Source organism: Somniosus microcephalus, chromosome 4 (genome assembly GCF_052327205.1).
Source record: "Somniosus microcephalus isolate GS21.2 chromosome 4, FLI_Smic_1.0, whole genome shotgun sequence".
Classification (NCBI taxonomy): domain Eukaryota; kingdom Metazoa; phylum Chordata; class Chondrichthyes; order Squaliformes; family Somniosidae; genus Somniosus; species Somniosus microcephalus.
Window position 1 is genome coordinate 81412544 of NC_140990.1, and position 14414 is coordinate 81426957.

General features: G+C 47.1%; 1 protein-coding gene across 1 annotated transcript; it reads right to left on the reverse strand.

The window, feature by feature from the left end:
* Positions 1-451: 451 nt before the first annotated feature.
* LOC147119347 (uncharacterized) lies at positions 452-9444 on the reverse strand. The gene is made up of 4 exons (XM_085984080.1): positions 9402-9444; positions 8978-9257; positions 8138-8190; positions 452-747 (listed from the first exon to the last, which is right to left on the reverse strand). The coding sequence occupies exons 1-4, from the start codon at positions 9442-9444 to the stop codon at positions 452-454; spliced, it is 672 nt and encodes a 223-aa protein (XP_085840206.1).
* Positions 9445-14414: the final 4970 nt, after the last annotated feature.

A 14414-nucleotide genomic window follows, 5' to 3' on the forward strand; every position in this document is an offset into this window, starting at 1 on the left:
CAGGTTTGTGAACACTCTCCGTGCTCTGTATCACTGTGTGTCTGTAATCCCCACCATGTTCAGGTTGGTGAACTCTCTCCGTGCTCTGTATCACTGTGTGTCTGTAATCCCCACCATGTTCAGGTTTGTGAACTCTCTCCGTGCTCTGTATCACTGTGTGTCTGTAATCCCCACCATGTTCAGGTTTGTGGACGGCTCTCTCCGTGCTCTGTATCACCGTGTGTCTGTAATCCCCACCATGTTCAGGTTGGTGAACTCTCTCCGTGCTCTGTATCACCGTGTGTCTGTAATCCCCACCATGTTCAGGTTGGTGAACTCTCTCCGTGCTCTGTATCACTGTGTCTGTAATCCCCACCATGTTCAGGTTTGTGAACTCTCTCCGCGCTCTGTATCACCGTGTGTCTGTAATCCCCACCATGTTCAGGTTTGTGAACTCTCTCCGTGCTCTGTATCACTGTGCTGTGCGCAGACTCAGTGCACAGTAATACACAGCTGCGTCAATGTTTAACCGGCTGATTTTCTGCGCACCACCGACAGAAGCAGAAATTCGGCCCCGGGCAGCGTTTTCTTTATTCCACTCTCCTGAAGTGAGCCTCTGGAGCAGGTATTTCCGGGCCTGCCCTGGGGACTGACGGTACCAGTGTACTGTGTGCTGACAGAATCCTGAATATTCGCAGCTTAAAGTAACGGTGTCACCAACAGCAGAGGATTGTAGAGGCGGAGTCTGGGTCACCGAGAAACTGGAAACTGCAGGAATAAAATGGGGAAATGTTATGTATTTGGCTGCTGATTACCCGGGGACACTTGTCAATCACAGGAATAGTTCTGCCTCTCGGGATAATGCTGTGCTTCATTTGAAGACTGTGCCAACTTTATTCACTGTCATTGGCAAAGGAACCGGCGGGGAGGGGGCGGGTGGCGCTGAGGAAAATGTATTTACACAGCGAGTCGTTATGATCTGGAATGCACTGCCTGAAAGGGTGGTGGGAACAGATTCAATAGTAACTTTCAACAGGAAATTGGGTGAATATTGGAAAAGGATAATTAGTCAGGGCTATGGGGAAAGAGTGGGGCGAGTGGAAATAATTGAAAAGCTCCTTCAAAGAACCGCACAGGCAAGGTGGGCCGAATGTCCTCCTTCTCTGCTGTATGATTCTAAGAGTTCTATTACATTTCTGTTTTTCTTTTTCTTGGTGAAAGACAAACCCGAAAAAAATAATAGCCCATTCTCCTCCTCACTGAGACAACCACATTCCAGTGATGTTTCACCCAGAGTAACCCGGCTGTGTTATATCACTGCGCACAGCAGGATCCCACAGAAAGCAGTGTGATTCATCAGCACCGATTGAGCCAAACTGACACTGAGCATCTGTGGGTCAAAGGTCAATTTTTTACTGCAGTTTAACAGTTCACGGGAGCTCCTGTCTGTCTCTCGCTCTATTTGTCTCCTTTCTTCACTCAGTGGGGCGACATTTGCTCCATTTCACTTTAATTTGCATTATTTACAGTTAGTTTAATTTTATTTCTACCTCTGGGTCGCTCACTTCGTGCTGTTTGTGGTGTTTTGCCAGCCTGAGAACTTGTCCCAAAGTCTCTCGGTTGTCGGTTGGGTTCAGTCTCTGCAGTTTCCGCAGTGCCTTTACTGATACTCACTGGGAACTGGCTCTTCCGGCTCTCTGACAACTTCAATTCCTCCAGCCCATTGGCTGATTCTCGCCTGTGTTCTCCGGGCGTAGTTTTATCTGAGTTTTACATGACACAGAATCTGCAGAACAGGAGCAGGCCATTCGACCCAAATGATATGTGCCGGTGTCTATACTCGACACGAGCCTCCTCCGACTCTAACTTCCTCTTCCCACCCTGACCCCTGTGTCCCTCAATTCCTTTCTCCCTCCTGTATTTTTCAAGGCTCCCCTGAAATGCATCAACGCTATCTGCTCCAACCACTCTGTGTGGCAGCGAATTCCACATTCTGACGCCTCTCTGTGTGAATAAATTCTTCCCAATATATTTATTTGTTCTGTTAGTGACTATCTTATATTTGTGAACCCTTGTCCTGGACTCACCCACAATGGAAACAGTTTTCCCACCTGCACCCTATCGAACCCCTTCATCGTTTAATCACCTCCATCAGGTCTCCTCGTTTTCTTCTCTTTTCCAGGGAATAGACCCCCGCTTGTTCAATATTTCCAGAAATGTCTGGATTGCTGCTGCTGTCTTTTCTCAGGAGTGCAAGAAATCCAAAGCTGAGAAAAAGGCCGGAGCCCAATCGCAACCCGTCCCTGCAGTAAATCTCACTGCCCCGGTGTCGGATTGTGCTTTGAACGGCCCAGAGACCGGTGTCTCCACACCCCCGCCCGGCCGGTGAAGTCCGATATTTCTCTCCTTTTCGGTGAATGATTTCCTGCTGGTTCTAAATTGACTTTTCTCCAGTCAGTACTTGTTCCCTCGGGTGTTCCTCCTCTCCTTTATAAGGACATCAGAACCTCGCCCTCACTCGCTCACTGTCCAGTGTTGTTTCAGTAACCAGGGAAATAGATAAATTACTGCAATTCGATCTCTCACACATGAACATTAAATGTTACACAGCATTACACATAATGTAGAGCACAGAAGCAGGCCGTTCGTCGAAACAGGTACGTGCCGGTGTTACTGCTCCACACGAACGTCCTTCCACCCCTACTGCATCACATGCTATCAACATATCCCTCTATTCCTTTCTCCCTCATGTGCTTCTCTAGATTCCCCTATGCGATTCGGATCAACCGCTCCTTGTGGCAGCGAGTTCCACATTCTGATCACTCGCCGGGTAAAGAAGTTCCTCCGGAATTCCCCATTTGACGGATTAGAAAATATATAACAATATAAATAATATAGAAAAGTTCGGAGCTTTTACATTTCGACTTGGACGAGAACCGTGGAGAAAAATGATTGTTTATGTAAAAGCAATTGAAATAAATGTCAAATACAATGTAACTAGTTTCAGTCACTGAGTGTCCAATAATGAAATGCCATCTAGACCTACCGGCGGATCTCTTGTATCTGAAGTCCTGCCGTGTTGTGCCCCAGTTTTTCTGCCGCTGCAGCTATCGGACGGGCCGCTGCAGGTATCGGACGGGTCGCTGCAGGTATCGGACGGGCCGCTGCCGGTATCGGACGGGCCGCTGCAGTGATCAGACGGGTCGCTGCAGGTATCGGACGGGCCTAGGACGGGCCTTTGGAGGTATCGGACGGGCCGCTGCAGTGATCAGATGGGTCGCTGCAGGTATCGGACGGGCCTAGGACGGGCCGCTGCCGGTGTCGGACCAGCCGCTGCAGGTATCGGACGGGCCGCTGCTGGTATCGGACGGGCCGCTGCCGGTATCGGATGGGCCACTGCAGTGTTGGGTTCACTCACCCGGTAGCTCATTCACACTGCCCGGCTCGGTCTGCAATCTCCTGCCAAGGACGGAGTTCTGTCACTCTCTTTGGTTTATAGTTTCTAAGGTGTGATATTCACCATCTAGAATCGGGGCAGAGGATATTTAAGAATAATATTAATAAATTTAATTAATTACATAGAATGGGAGATCAGGCGATGTGTTGCTGCTGCAATATGTGGGAGCTGGTGAACACCATTGATGCTCAGGGTGATCACATTTGCAGTAAGTGTTGGCTGCTCGAGGAGTTCCTCCGTGTTGAAGAGCTGGAGTCCGAGCTTCAAATACTGAGACACATCAGGGAGGGGGAGAGTTACCTGGACTCTGTGTATCACGAGGTAGTCACACCAATTAGATTAATTAATGCAGATGTAGTCCATGGCCAGGGTCAGGATGGTGTGACTAGAAGTGAGGCAGGTACGGGGATCCAGGAGGTAGTGTTGGAGGAGCCGCAGCCCCTGCACTTGTCCAACAGGTTCGAGGCTCTTACTCCCTGTGGGGACAGGAGCAAGGACTGCAGGGAGGATGAGCAACCTGGCCACAGCACCGTGGAGCGGGGGGCCATTCAAGTGGGGGGAGTTAAAAGAAATGTTGTAGTGGTAGGGGATAGTATCGTTAGGGGGATAGATAGAGTTCTTTGCAGATGAGAGCGAGAGACCCGAAGGCTGTGTTGCCTACCCGGTGCCAGGGTTAAGGACATCTCCTCTGGGCTGGAGAGAAACTTGGAGTGGGAGGGGGAGGATCCAGTTGTCGTGGTCCATGTTGGTACCAACGACATAGATAGGGCAAGGAAGGAGGTTCTGCTGAGGGAGTTTGAGCAGCTAGGGGCCAAATTAAAAAGCAGAACCACAAGGGTAATAATCTCTGGATTATTACCTGAGCCACGAGCGAATTTGGCTAGGACAAATAAAATTAGAGAGTTAAATGCGTGGCTCAAAGACTGGTGTGGGAGAAATGGGTTTTGCTTCCTGGGACACTGGCACCAGTACTGGGGCAGGAGGGAGCTGTTCCGTTGGGACGGGCTTCACTTGACCAGTGCTGGGACTAGAGTCCTGGCGGATCATATAACTAGGGCTGTAGAGAGGGCTTTAAACTAACTAGTGCGGGGGGAGGTTCCTAGAGAGCAAATAATAAAAATGACAACAGAGAAGGTCATAGACTTAGGTAGCAGTGAGGAAATTAAAAACCAGAGCGTGTCAGGAAGGGGCAGAAGGTATGGAGTAAAAGGTAAAGTAATAAAAAGGGCAAAAGCAGGAACTAAGTGTCACAAAACATCTTTGAAAGTTCTCTATCTGAATGCACGTAGCATTCGTAACAAAATAGACGAGTTAATGGCACAAATAACTACATATGCGTATGATCTTGTGGCCATTACAGAAACATGGCTGCAGGGTGACAATGTCTGGGAATTAAACATACCAGGTTTTTAACGATCAGGAAGGACAGGCAGGAAGGAAGGGGAGGTGGGGTGGCTATGTTAATAAAGGAAGGAATCACTGTAATACAGAGAAATGATATTGGGTCAAAAGATCTGTATTATGAAACAGTTTGGGTGGAGGTAAGGAATAATAAGGGGAAAAAAACACTAGTGGGCGTAGTCCATAGGCCGCCAAACAGTGGCAACTCTGTTGGATGGAGTATCAATCAGGAAATAGTTGAGGCTTGTAATAAGGGACCATCTATAATTATGGGGGATTTTAACTATCATATTAATTGGACAAATCAAATTGGGCAGGGCTGCCTTGAGGATGAGTTCATTGAGTGTATTAGGGATGGGTTTCTTGAGTAGTATGTAGCTGAACCGACCAGGGGGCAAGCAACCTTAGATCTGGTCCTGTGTAACGAGATGGGATTAATTAAAAATGTCCTAGTAAAGGATCCCCTTGGAATGAGTGACCATAACATGGTTGAATTCCATATTCAATTAGAGGGTGAGAAGGTTGGATCTCAAACAAGCATGCTAAGCTTGAATAAAGGAGACTATGAAGGTATGAGAGCGGAATTGAGTAGAGTGGATTGGGAAAATAGGTTAAAGGGTAAGGCGATACATGATCAGTGGTGTACATTTAAGGAGTTATTTTACAACTTCCAAAAAAAAATATTCCACTGAGAAGAAAAGGGTTTAAAAGAAAAGACAGCCATCCATGGCTAAGTAAAGAAATTAAGGATAGTATTCGACTAAAAACAAGGGCATATAAGGTAGCCAAATCTAGTGGGAGGATAGGGGATTGGGAAAACTTTAAAAGACAGGAAAAAATAACAAAACGATTGATTAAGAAAGGGAAGATAGATTATGAAAGTAAATTAGCAAAAAATATAAAAACAGATAGTAAGAGTTTTTATAGTTATATAAAAAGAAAAAGGGTGGCTAAAGTAAATGTTGGTCCCTTAGAGGATGAGACCGGGAAATTAATGGTGGGAAATATGGAGATAGCAAAAACACTGAATGAATATTTTACATCAGTCTTTACAGTAGAAGACACTAAGAATATCCCAACACTGGACAAACAGGGGGCTAAAGGGGGGGAGGAGCTAAACACGATCAAAATCACTAAGGAAGTGGTGCTCGGTAAAATAATGGGACTCAAGGCAGATAAATCACCTGGACCTGATGGCTTACATCCTAGGGTCTTGAGGGAAGTGGCGGTAGGGATTGTGGATGCATTGGTAATAATTTTCCAAAACTCCCTGGACTCGGCAAATGTCCCGGCAGACTGGAAAACTGCAAATGTAACACCCTTATTTAAAAAGGGCAGTAGACAGAAGGCTGGAAACTATAGACCGGTTAGCCTAACATCTGTGGTAGGTAAAATTTTGGAGTCCATTATTAAGGAGACAGTAACAGGACATTTGGATAATCATAATTTAATAGGACAAAGTCAGCATGGTTTTATGAAGGGGAAGTCATGTTTGACAAATTTGCTGGAGTTCTTTGAGGAAGTAACGTATAGGGTGGATAAAGGGGAACCAGTGGACGTAGTGTATTTAGACTTCCAAAAGGCATTTGACAAGGTGCCACACAAAAGATTATTGCTTAAGATAAAAAATCACGGGATTGGGGGTAATATTCTGGCATGGGTAGAGGATTGGCTATCTAACAGAAGGCAGAGAGTTGGGATAAATGGTTCATTCTCAGACTGGCAATCAGTAACTAGTGGTGTTCCGCAGGGGTCAGTGCTGGGTCCCCAACTCTTTACAATCTATATTAACGATTTGGAGGAGGGGACCGAGTGTAACATATCAAAGTTTGCAGATGATACTAAGATGGGAGGGAAAGTAGTGAGTGAGGAGGACATAAAAAACCTGCAAGGGGACATAGACAGGCTAAGTAAGTGGGCAGAGATTTGGCAGATGGAATACAATACTGGAAAGTGTGAGGTTATGCACTTTGGCAGGAAAAATAGTAGAGCAAGTTATTATCTTAATGGCAAGAAACTGGAAAGTACTGAAGTACAAAGGGATCTGGGGGTCCTGGTGCACGAAACACAAAAGGTTAGTATGCAGGTGCAGCAAGTGATTAAGAAGGCCAATGGAATGTTGGCTTTCATTGCTAAGGGGATAGAATATAAAAATAGGGAGGTATTGCTTCAGTTGTACAAGGTATTGGTGAGACTGCACCTGGAATACTGCGTACAGTTTTGGTGTCCATACTTAAGAAAGGACATACTTGCTCTCGAGTCAGTACAAAGAAGGTTCACTCGGTTAATCCCGGGGATGAGGGGATGGACATATGAAGAGAGGTTGAGTAGATTGGGACTCTACTCATTGGAGTTCAGAAGAATGAGAGGCGATCTTATTGAAACATATAAGATTGTGAAGGGGTTGGATCGGGTGGATGTGGGGAAGATGTTCCCGATGATGGGTGAAACTAGAACTAGGGGGCATAGTCTTAGAATAAGGGGCTGCTCTTTCAAAACTGAGATGAGGAGGAACTACTTCACTCAGGAGGGTGGTAGGTCCATGGAATATGCTGCCCCAAAAAGCTGTAGAAGCTACATCATTACATACATTTAAAACAGAAATAGACAGTTTCCTAGAAGTAAAGGGAATTAAAGGTTACGGGGAGCAGGCAGGAAATTGGACATGAGTCTAGGTTCGGATCGGTCATGGCCCTGTGGGTAGCGGAGCGGGCCCAGGGGCCGTGTAGCCTGATCCTGCTCCTATTTCACGTGTCTAATTCTGTTAGATTCAGGAGATGGTTCTGGGATAGTGGATTGGCGGTTAGGATCAGATCAGCCATGATCTTATTGAATGGCGGAGCAGGCTCGAGGGGCCGATTGGCCTACTCCTGCTCCTATTTCTTATGTTGTTATGTTCTATGCCCTGCCCACAGTCACAGTTTACACCGAGAGCGGAGGCCGGAGTGTCGATATCTGCGCCCAAATGAAACCAACTGGGGATCAGAGTGAGAGAGAGTCCGGGATGTTAATGAATCCACGGAGTCCCCATTAAACCAATGATGCTCCAGATGGGGTCAACCCATCTAGAATGGCGGCTCCGTGGGGGTCTCACACCTCCTCTCTGCGGATTAACATACGTACCCGACCACCGGTTCATATTCTGCTCCCCAATCGAAAAACGTAATTAACTCCACCCATCCTTAGAAAACCGCTTTGTTTTATTTTGAAGGGATTGAGCTGATACTGATCACAATAATAAACTGACGGTGAACATTAACCGGGACAGTCTGTAACACTGCGGGGTTTGGAGTCACTTACCGGCTGTGACAGTCACCACCGAACCGGATCCATCCACATATTTATAATATAATCTCAGTCACCCCGGTACAAGAACCACCGACACCTCAATCTGCCGGACACACATCACCAGATAGTTGGCGCTGCCCAATTATTCCAGGGATCAATAAACAATATTCCGTGTTCCACAGTCCCCGTCGGTTCAAACTGTTCTTTGTGAGATTCTGAGCTCTCAGGAAAATGGTCCAGGAACACGGGCCGGAGATGGGCGATTCATAGAAACGGAGAAAATGTCAAAAAAAGATAACTGAAAGTAGGAAATTACAATGAAATTAAACCAAATTACAGCCATAATAAGATCAAACCCACAATTCAGGTTCCGGGCCCGGGGAATTTATATTTTAACAGTACACAGGTATTTGCTCAGGTCTCATCCACTGTGAGGTTCCCCCCAGTAAACACAGTGTTTCAAGTCAGCATCAAATCCCCCGGGACTTGGTGAAATGAGGGGACATTAGTTACACCGCGAGGACCGCGGTTCCCGGTTCCAGCTGTCAGAACAGGATCCCATCTGGTGTTCGGGAATTGTAACTGGGATCAGTCATTCCCAATCGCTAATCATTGACACCAATCCCGGGAAAGACGTCACCGCCCGTACACACTCAGCATTCCCAAAACTCAAGGTGTTAACTGTCATAATCCCATTTGATTATAAACTACACTGTGGGGCAGACGGTGCGAGGCAGAACTGTGGGTTTAACGGCAGATTAACTCTGCTTTTTCACTTGTTTCTGTGACAATCTGCAGTGAGAGTTTTTGTATCGCGGGAAGCCGAGGCCCATTACTGTGTGGCCTGTGTACCGGTACTCAGCTTTACAGTAATTGGTGGCGCTGTCTTCAACTCGCAGATCCCGAATTTCCAAAGAAAATGTAATTTCTGCCTTATTAGTCCTCACAACAAATCGCCCTCGGCTCGGGATCAGCTCCCACTCTGTCCCGGTCTGGGTTTGTCTGAAGAAATATCCATTTTGTAAATTATAATCCCAATAACCACCACAGAAAACGCAGGTGATGGTGAGAGACTGACACTCCTCCCTGGTCACCGCTGACGGGGTCTGTACCACTGACTGACTGAAGGAGCCTGGAAATTAAACAGAGAGAGTTTAATGGACCATCAGAGCCGAAACACAACGGGTTAAAACCCAGTCAGTGTGTGCAATTCGGATGGACCCGGACAGCTTTATATTAAATCCACACAAGATCGGTTTGTTTGATCGCTATTCTCGGGGTAAACAGACACACAGGGTGAAAACAAGGAGGATTCCCATCGTTCTGCTGCCTGGAGCTGATGGTTTATATGACGGAGAGCTGGAGACTGCAGCCCTGGACTGCTCTGGGAGACTGTACCTCAGCCCTGGACTGTTCTGGGAGACTTTACCTCAGACCTGGACTGCTCTGGGAGACTGTACCTCAGCCCTGGACTGTTCTGGGAGACTGTACCTCAGACCTGGACTGCTCTGGGAGACTGTCCCTCAGCCCTGGACTGTTCTGGGAGACTGTACCTCAGACCTGGACTGCTCTGGGAGACTGTACCTCAGCCCTGGACTGTTCTGGGAGACTGTACCTCAGACCTGGACTGCTCTGGGAGACTGTACCTCAGCCCTGGACTGTTCTGGGAGACTGTACCTCAGACCTGGACTGCTCTGGGAGACTGTACCTCAGCCCTGGACTGCTCTGGGAGACTGTACCTCAGCCCTGGACTGTTCTGGGAGACTTTACCTCAGACCTGGACTGCTCTGGGAGACTGTACCTCAGCCCTGGACTGTTCTGGGAGACTGTACCTCAGACCTGGACTGCTCTGGGAGACTGTCCCTCAGCCCTGGACTGTTCTGGGAGACTGTACCTCAGACCTGGACTGCTCTGGGAGACTGTACCTCAGCCCTGGACTGTTCTGGGAGACTGTACCTCAGACCTGGACTGCTCTGGGAGACTGTACCTCAGCCCTGGACTGTTCTGGGAGACTGTACCTCAGACCGGGACTGTTCTGGGAGACTGTACCTCAGACCTGGACTGCTCTGGGAGACTGTACCTCAGACCGGGACTGTTCTGTGAGACTGTACCTCAGACCTAGACTGTGCTGGGAGACTGTACCTCAGCCCTGGACTGAAATACTTCAGGGGGTCGAGTTGATTTCCACAGGGCGGTGTCCCGGAGGTCACTGATGGGCCGCACGGTTCCCGGATCTCTGGCTGTGTGTTGTATGAATAAGCGACAGGTTTAAATAAGGAACCTGCAGTTTTCTGGCGATTCATTGGTCTCTGAGCCCGATGTGAAAGCCCCTCCCCCATTGTACAGGGGGGCGCTGTTCTGTCGGTGGACACTGCCGCCCGCCTTTGCCCCACATTAATAAGCTGAGAGGTCGGCTCATGTGTTTTTATTGGGTGGTGTTTATTGAGGGTGTAATGTGGGCCCAGGACACCGGGAGGATCCCCCGTTCCTATTCCAATAGTGCCGGGGATTCTTTAATATCTCCCTGAACGGTCTGGAGACCTCGGTTAAACCTCTGATCGAAGGACGGTGCCTCAGACCCTGCAGCACTCCCTCAGTCCAGCAACCGAGTCTCTGGTTACAATATGAGACAGTCCAGGGCCATTTTCAATATACAGGCAGATACACACAAGATACATAAATAATAAACTCTCTCTGTAATTTAAATAGATGCTTCATGCACCGTCCCCTTCTGTGGTGTGCTTGTAAAGTTATATTTCATTTAAGTAATGATTGTTTTCAAGGTCTCTAATATTCAGTTTCCAGATGCAGTGAAAGAGAATGAAGCGACATTCGGAAGGCGAATCGACATTGGGGGAACTCTGTGCTTGGGGCTTGTTTTAACGGGCACAATCACTACCTTGTGACATCTGTTCATTGTGTAAAAATAGTCTCTGACCCAGCAACATACTCTGATCAACTAAACATAGAAACATAGAGATAGGAACAGGAGTAGGCCATTCGGCCCTTCGAGCCTGCTCCGCCATTCAATGAGATCATGGCTGATCTTCGTCTGAGATCATAGCTGATCTTACCAGTTCAGTACCCCGTCCCCGCCTTTTCTCCGTAACCCTTAATCCCCTTAGCCTTCAGAAATATATCCAATTCTCTCTTGAAAATATTTATTGAATTAGCCTTCACAGCCCTCTGTGGCAGGTAATTCCACAGGCTCACCACTCTTTGAGTGAAGAAATTCTTCCTCATCTCTGTTTTAAATGATTTGCCCGCTATTTTTAGACTGTGGCCCCTGGTTCTGTGCTCCCCTGCCATTGGAAACATTCTCTCTGAATTCAGCCTGTCCAGGCCTGCCATAATTTTATATGTTTCGATGAGATCCCCTCTCAATCTTCTAAACTCCAGTGAGTACAAGCCCAAACTATTCAATCTCTCCTCGTAGGTCATTCCCGCCATTCCAGGTATCAGCCTGGTGAATCGCCGCTGCACTCTTTCCATGGCAAGAACATCCTTCCGCAGATGGGGCGACCAAAACTGTACACAATACTCCAGATGTGGTCTCACCAGCACCTTGTACAGCTGTAGTAAGGTATCCCTATTCCTATACTCGAACCCCCTTGATATGAAGGCCAACATACCATTTGCCTTCTTAATCGCCTGTTGCACCTGCATGCTCTCCTTCAGTGACTGGTGCACAAGAACACCCAGGTCCCTCTGCACTTCCCCATCTCCCAATCTATTGCCATTTAGATAATAATCCACCCTCCTGTTTTTACCCCCAAAGTGGATAACCTCGCATTTATCCACATTATAGTGCATCTGCCACGTACCCGCCCATTCCCCCAACCTGTCCAAATCGCACTGAAGCCTCCTGACATCCTCATCAGAGCCCACCCCTCCTCCTAGTTTAGTGTCATCAGCGAATTTGGAAATATTGCATCCAATTCCCTGATCCAGATCATTTATATATATTGTGAACAGCTGGGGTCCCAGGACAGATCCTTGCGGCACCCCGCTGGTCACTGCCTGCCACTCCGAAAACGAGCCGTTTATTCCAACTCTCTGTTTTCTATCCGCCAGCCAGTTCTCTATCCACGTTAATACTTTGCCCCCAATCCCATGAGCCTTAATTTTGCATGATAATCTTTTGTGTGGAACCTTATCGAAGGCTTTCTGGAAGTCAAGGTACACCACATCCACTGGCTCTCCCCCATCTATTTTACCAGTTACTTCCTCAAAAAATTCCAGCAGATTAGTCAAACACGATTTACCCTTTGTAAATCCATGTTGACTCTGTCCGATCCTTTCCCCATTTGTCAAGTGCTCCGCTATTTTATCCTTAATAATGGACTCTAGCATTTTGCCCACAACCGATGTAAGGCTTACTGGTCTATAATTCCCTGCTTTCTCTCTACCCCCCTTTTTAAATATTGGGGTAACATTAGCTACCCTCCAATCCACGGGTACTGTTCCCGAGTCAATGGAGTTCCGGAAGATGATCCTTAGAGCATCTGCTATCTCCAGGGCCACCTCCTTAAGTACCCTAGGATGTAGTTTATCAGGCCCCGGGGATTTGTCGGCCTTCAGTCCCCTCAACTTACCCAACACCATATCCCTAGAGATACTAATTTCTGTCAGCTCCTCCCTCTCATTAGTCCCTATGTTTGTCGATATTCCTGGGAGGTTATTTGTGTCCTCCTTTGTGAATACAGAACCAAAGTCTGAGTTTAATTGGTCTGCCATTTCCTTATTCTCCATTATATATTCTCCCAAATCGGACTGCAAGGGACCGACTTGGGATTTTACCAGTCTTTTCCTCCTGATATACCGATAAAAGCTTTTGCAGTCTGTCTTTATGTTTGCTGCAAGTTTACTTTCGTATTCTATTTTCCCCTTCCTGATTAATCCCTTTGTCCTCTTTTGCTGTATCCTGTACTGCCCCCAATCTTCCGGTCTGGTGCTTTTTTTTGCCAGTTGATATGCCCTTTTTTTTGATTTTATGCTGTCCCTAATTTCCCTCGTTATCCACGGTTGAGTCACCTTTTTAGGTTTATTTTTATGCCAAACCGGTATAAACATGTTCTGGAATTCTTCCATTCTATCTTTGAATGCTTGCCATTGTCTATCCACTGTCAATCCCCCCAGAAGCACCACCCAATCAATCTTACCCAATTCCCGTCTCATACCCTCGTAATTCCCTTTATTTAAGTTCTGGACCTTAGTCTCTGATTCAATTTCCTCACTCTCCATCTCGACTGAGAGCTCGATCATATTATGATCGCTCTGACCCAAGGGGCCTCGTACAAGAAGATTGCTGATAAGTCCCTTCTCATTGCACAATACCCAGTCTAAAATGGCCTGATCTCGAGTCGGCTCCTCGACATATTGGTCCAGATAACCGTCCCGAAAACATTCCAGGAATTCCTCCTCCTCAAACCTAGTGTACAGGCCGCGATCAAAGGGTCCGGAAAACTTACAGGGGAGATGTGTAAAGGACTGCCTAATATTGCACACAGGCAGCGAAAGGGCATCAAAGGACAACTGGCGAGTTAAGGGCCACAGACGGCTTGTACGTCACAGAATCATGGCCGACAGTACGTCACATAATCATGGCCGACTGTACGTCACACAAAGATGGCCGTGTTGGACAGAGCCTGGAACCGTGACGTCAGCACCACGGATGGGCTGCCACAGGGTCCTAATATCCAACAAGTTTATTCAAATTGGTCATTGGTTCTGCTCTGCGCAATACAACTGCCTATCTCACATTTCAAATACCCTTTGCTTACTTACCGATTCAGCAGGGAGCTGACCCGAAACGATAAAACCTTTTAGCCACCTTTTGCTCAGAACACTGAACTGTGTCATGGGACTTGCAATGATATATGGGGCACCGAAGATGGCCCACTCAGAACAATGATTACTTTGAGAACTGGATTTGCTGCTAATAGTGAAGTTATTGATTGTTGTGTTTAGTCTCACAGTATATTCCATTAACTCCTTTTAGAGAATTATAATTAAAATCAACAGGATGATATTGTGGGAGCTATGCTGAAACATTACAATGCTACAGTTACGCTGTAAGCACCAGTTGATACAAATACCAATTGATAAAATATTCTGCTTTTAGAATGGGAATGAGTGTGAAAAATGTCTTATCTTGTTATCTTGTTTCTTCTGTGGCTCAGTGCTGGCACACCAGCCAATGAGTCAGAAGGTTGTGGGATCAAGTTTAGGCTGACACTCCAGTGCAGTGCTGAGGGAGCGCTGCAATGTCCGAGGAGCTGGCTGTTGG

Excerpts from the sequence above, each read along its gene's own strand:
- LOC147119347 (XM_085984080.1), bottom strand. The coding sequence starts at position 9,444 with ATGGGAATCCTCCTTGTTTTCACCCTGTGTGTCTGTTTACCCC. Across the intron at positions 8,191-8,977 it reads TACTGTAAAGCTGAGTACCG|ATTATATTATAAATATGTGG; the intron begins GTACACAGGCCA and ends GGGGTGACTGAG. Across the intron at positions 748-8,137 it reads GGTGGTGACTGTCACAGCCG|TTTCCAGTTTCTCGGTGACC; the intron begins GTAAGTGACTCC and ends TTATTCCTGCAG.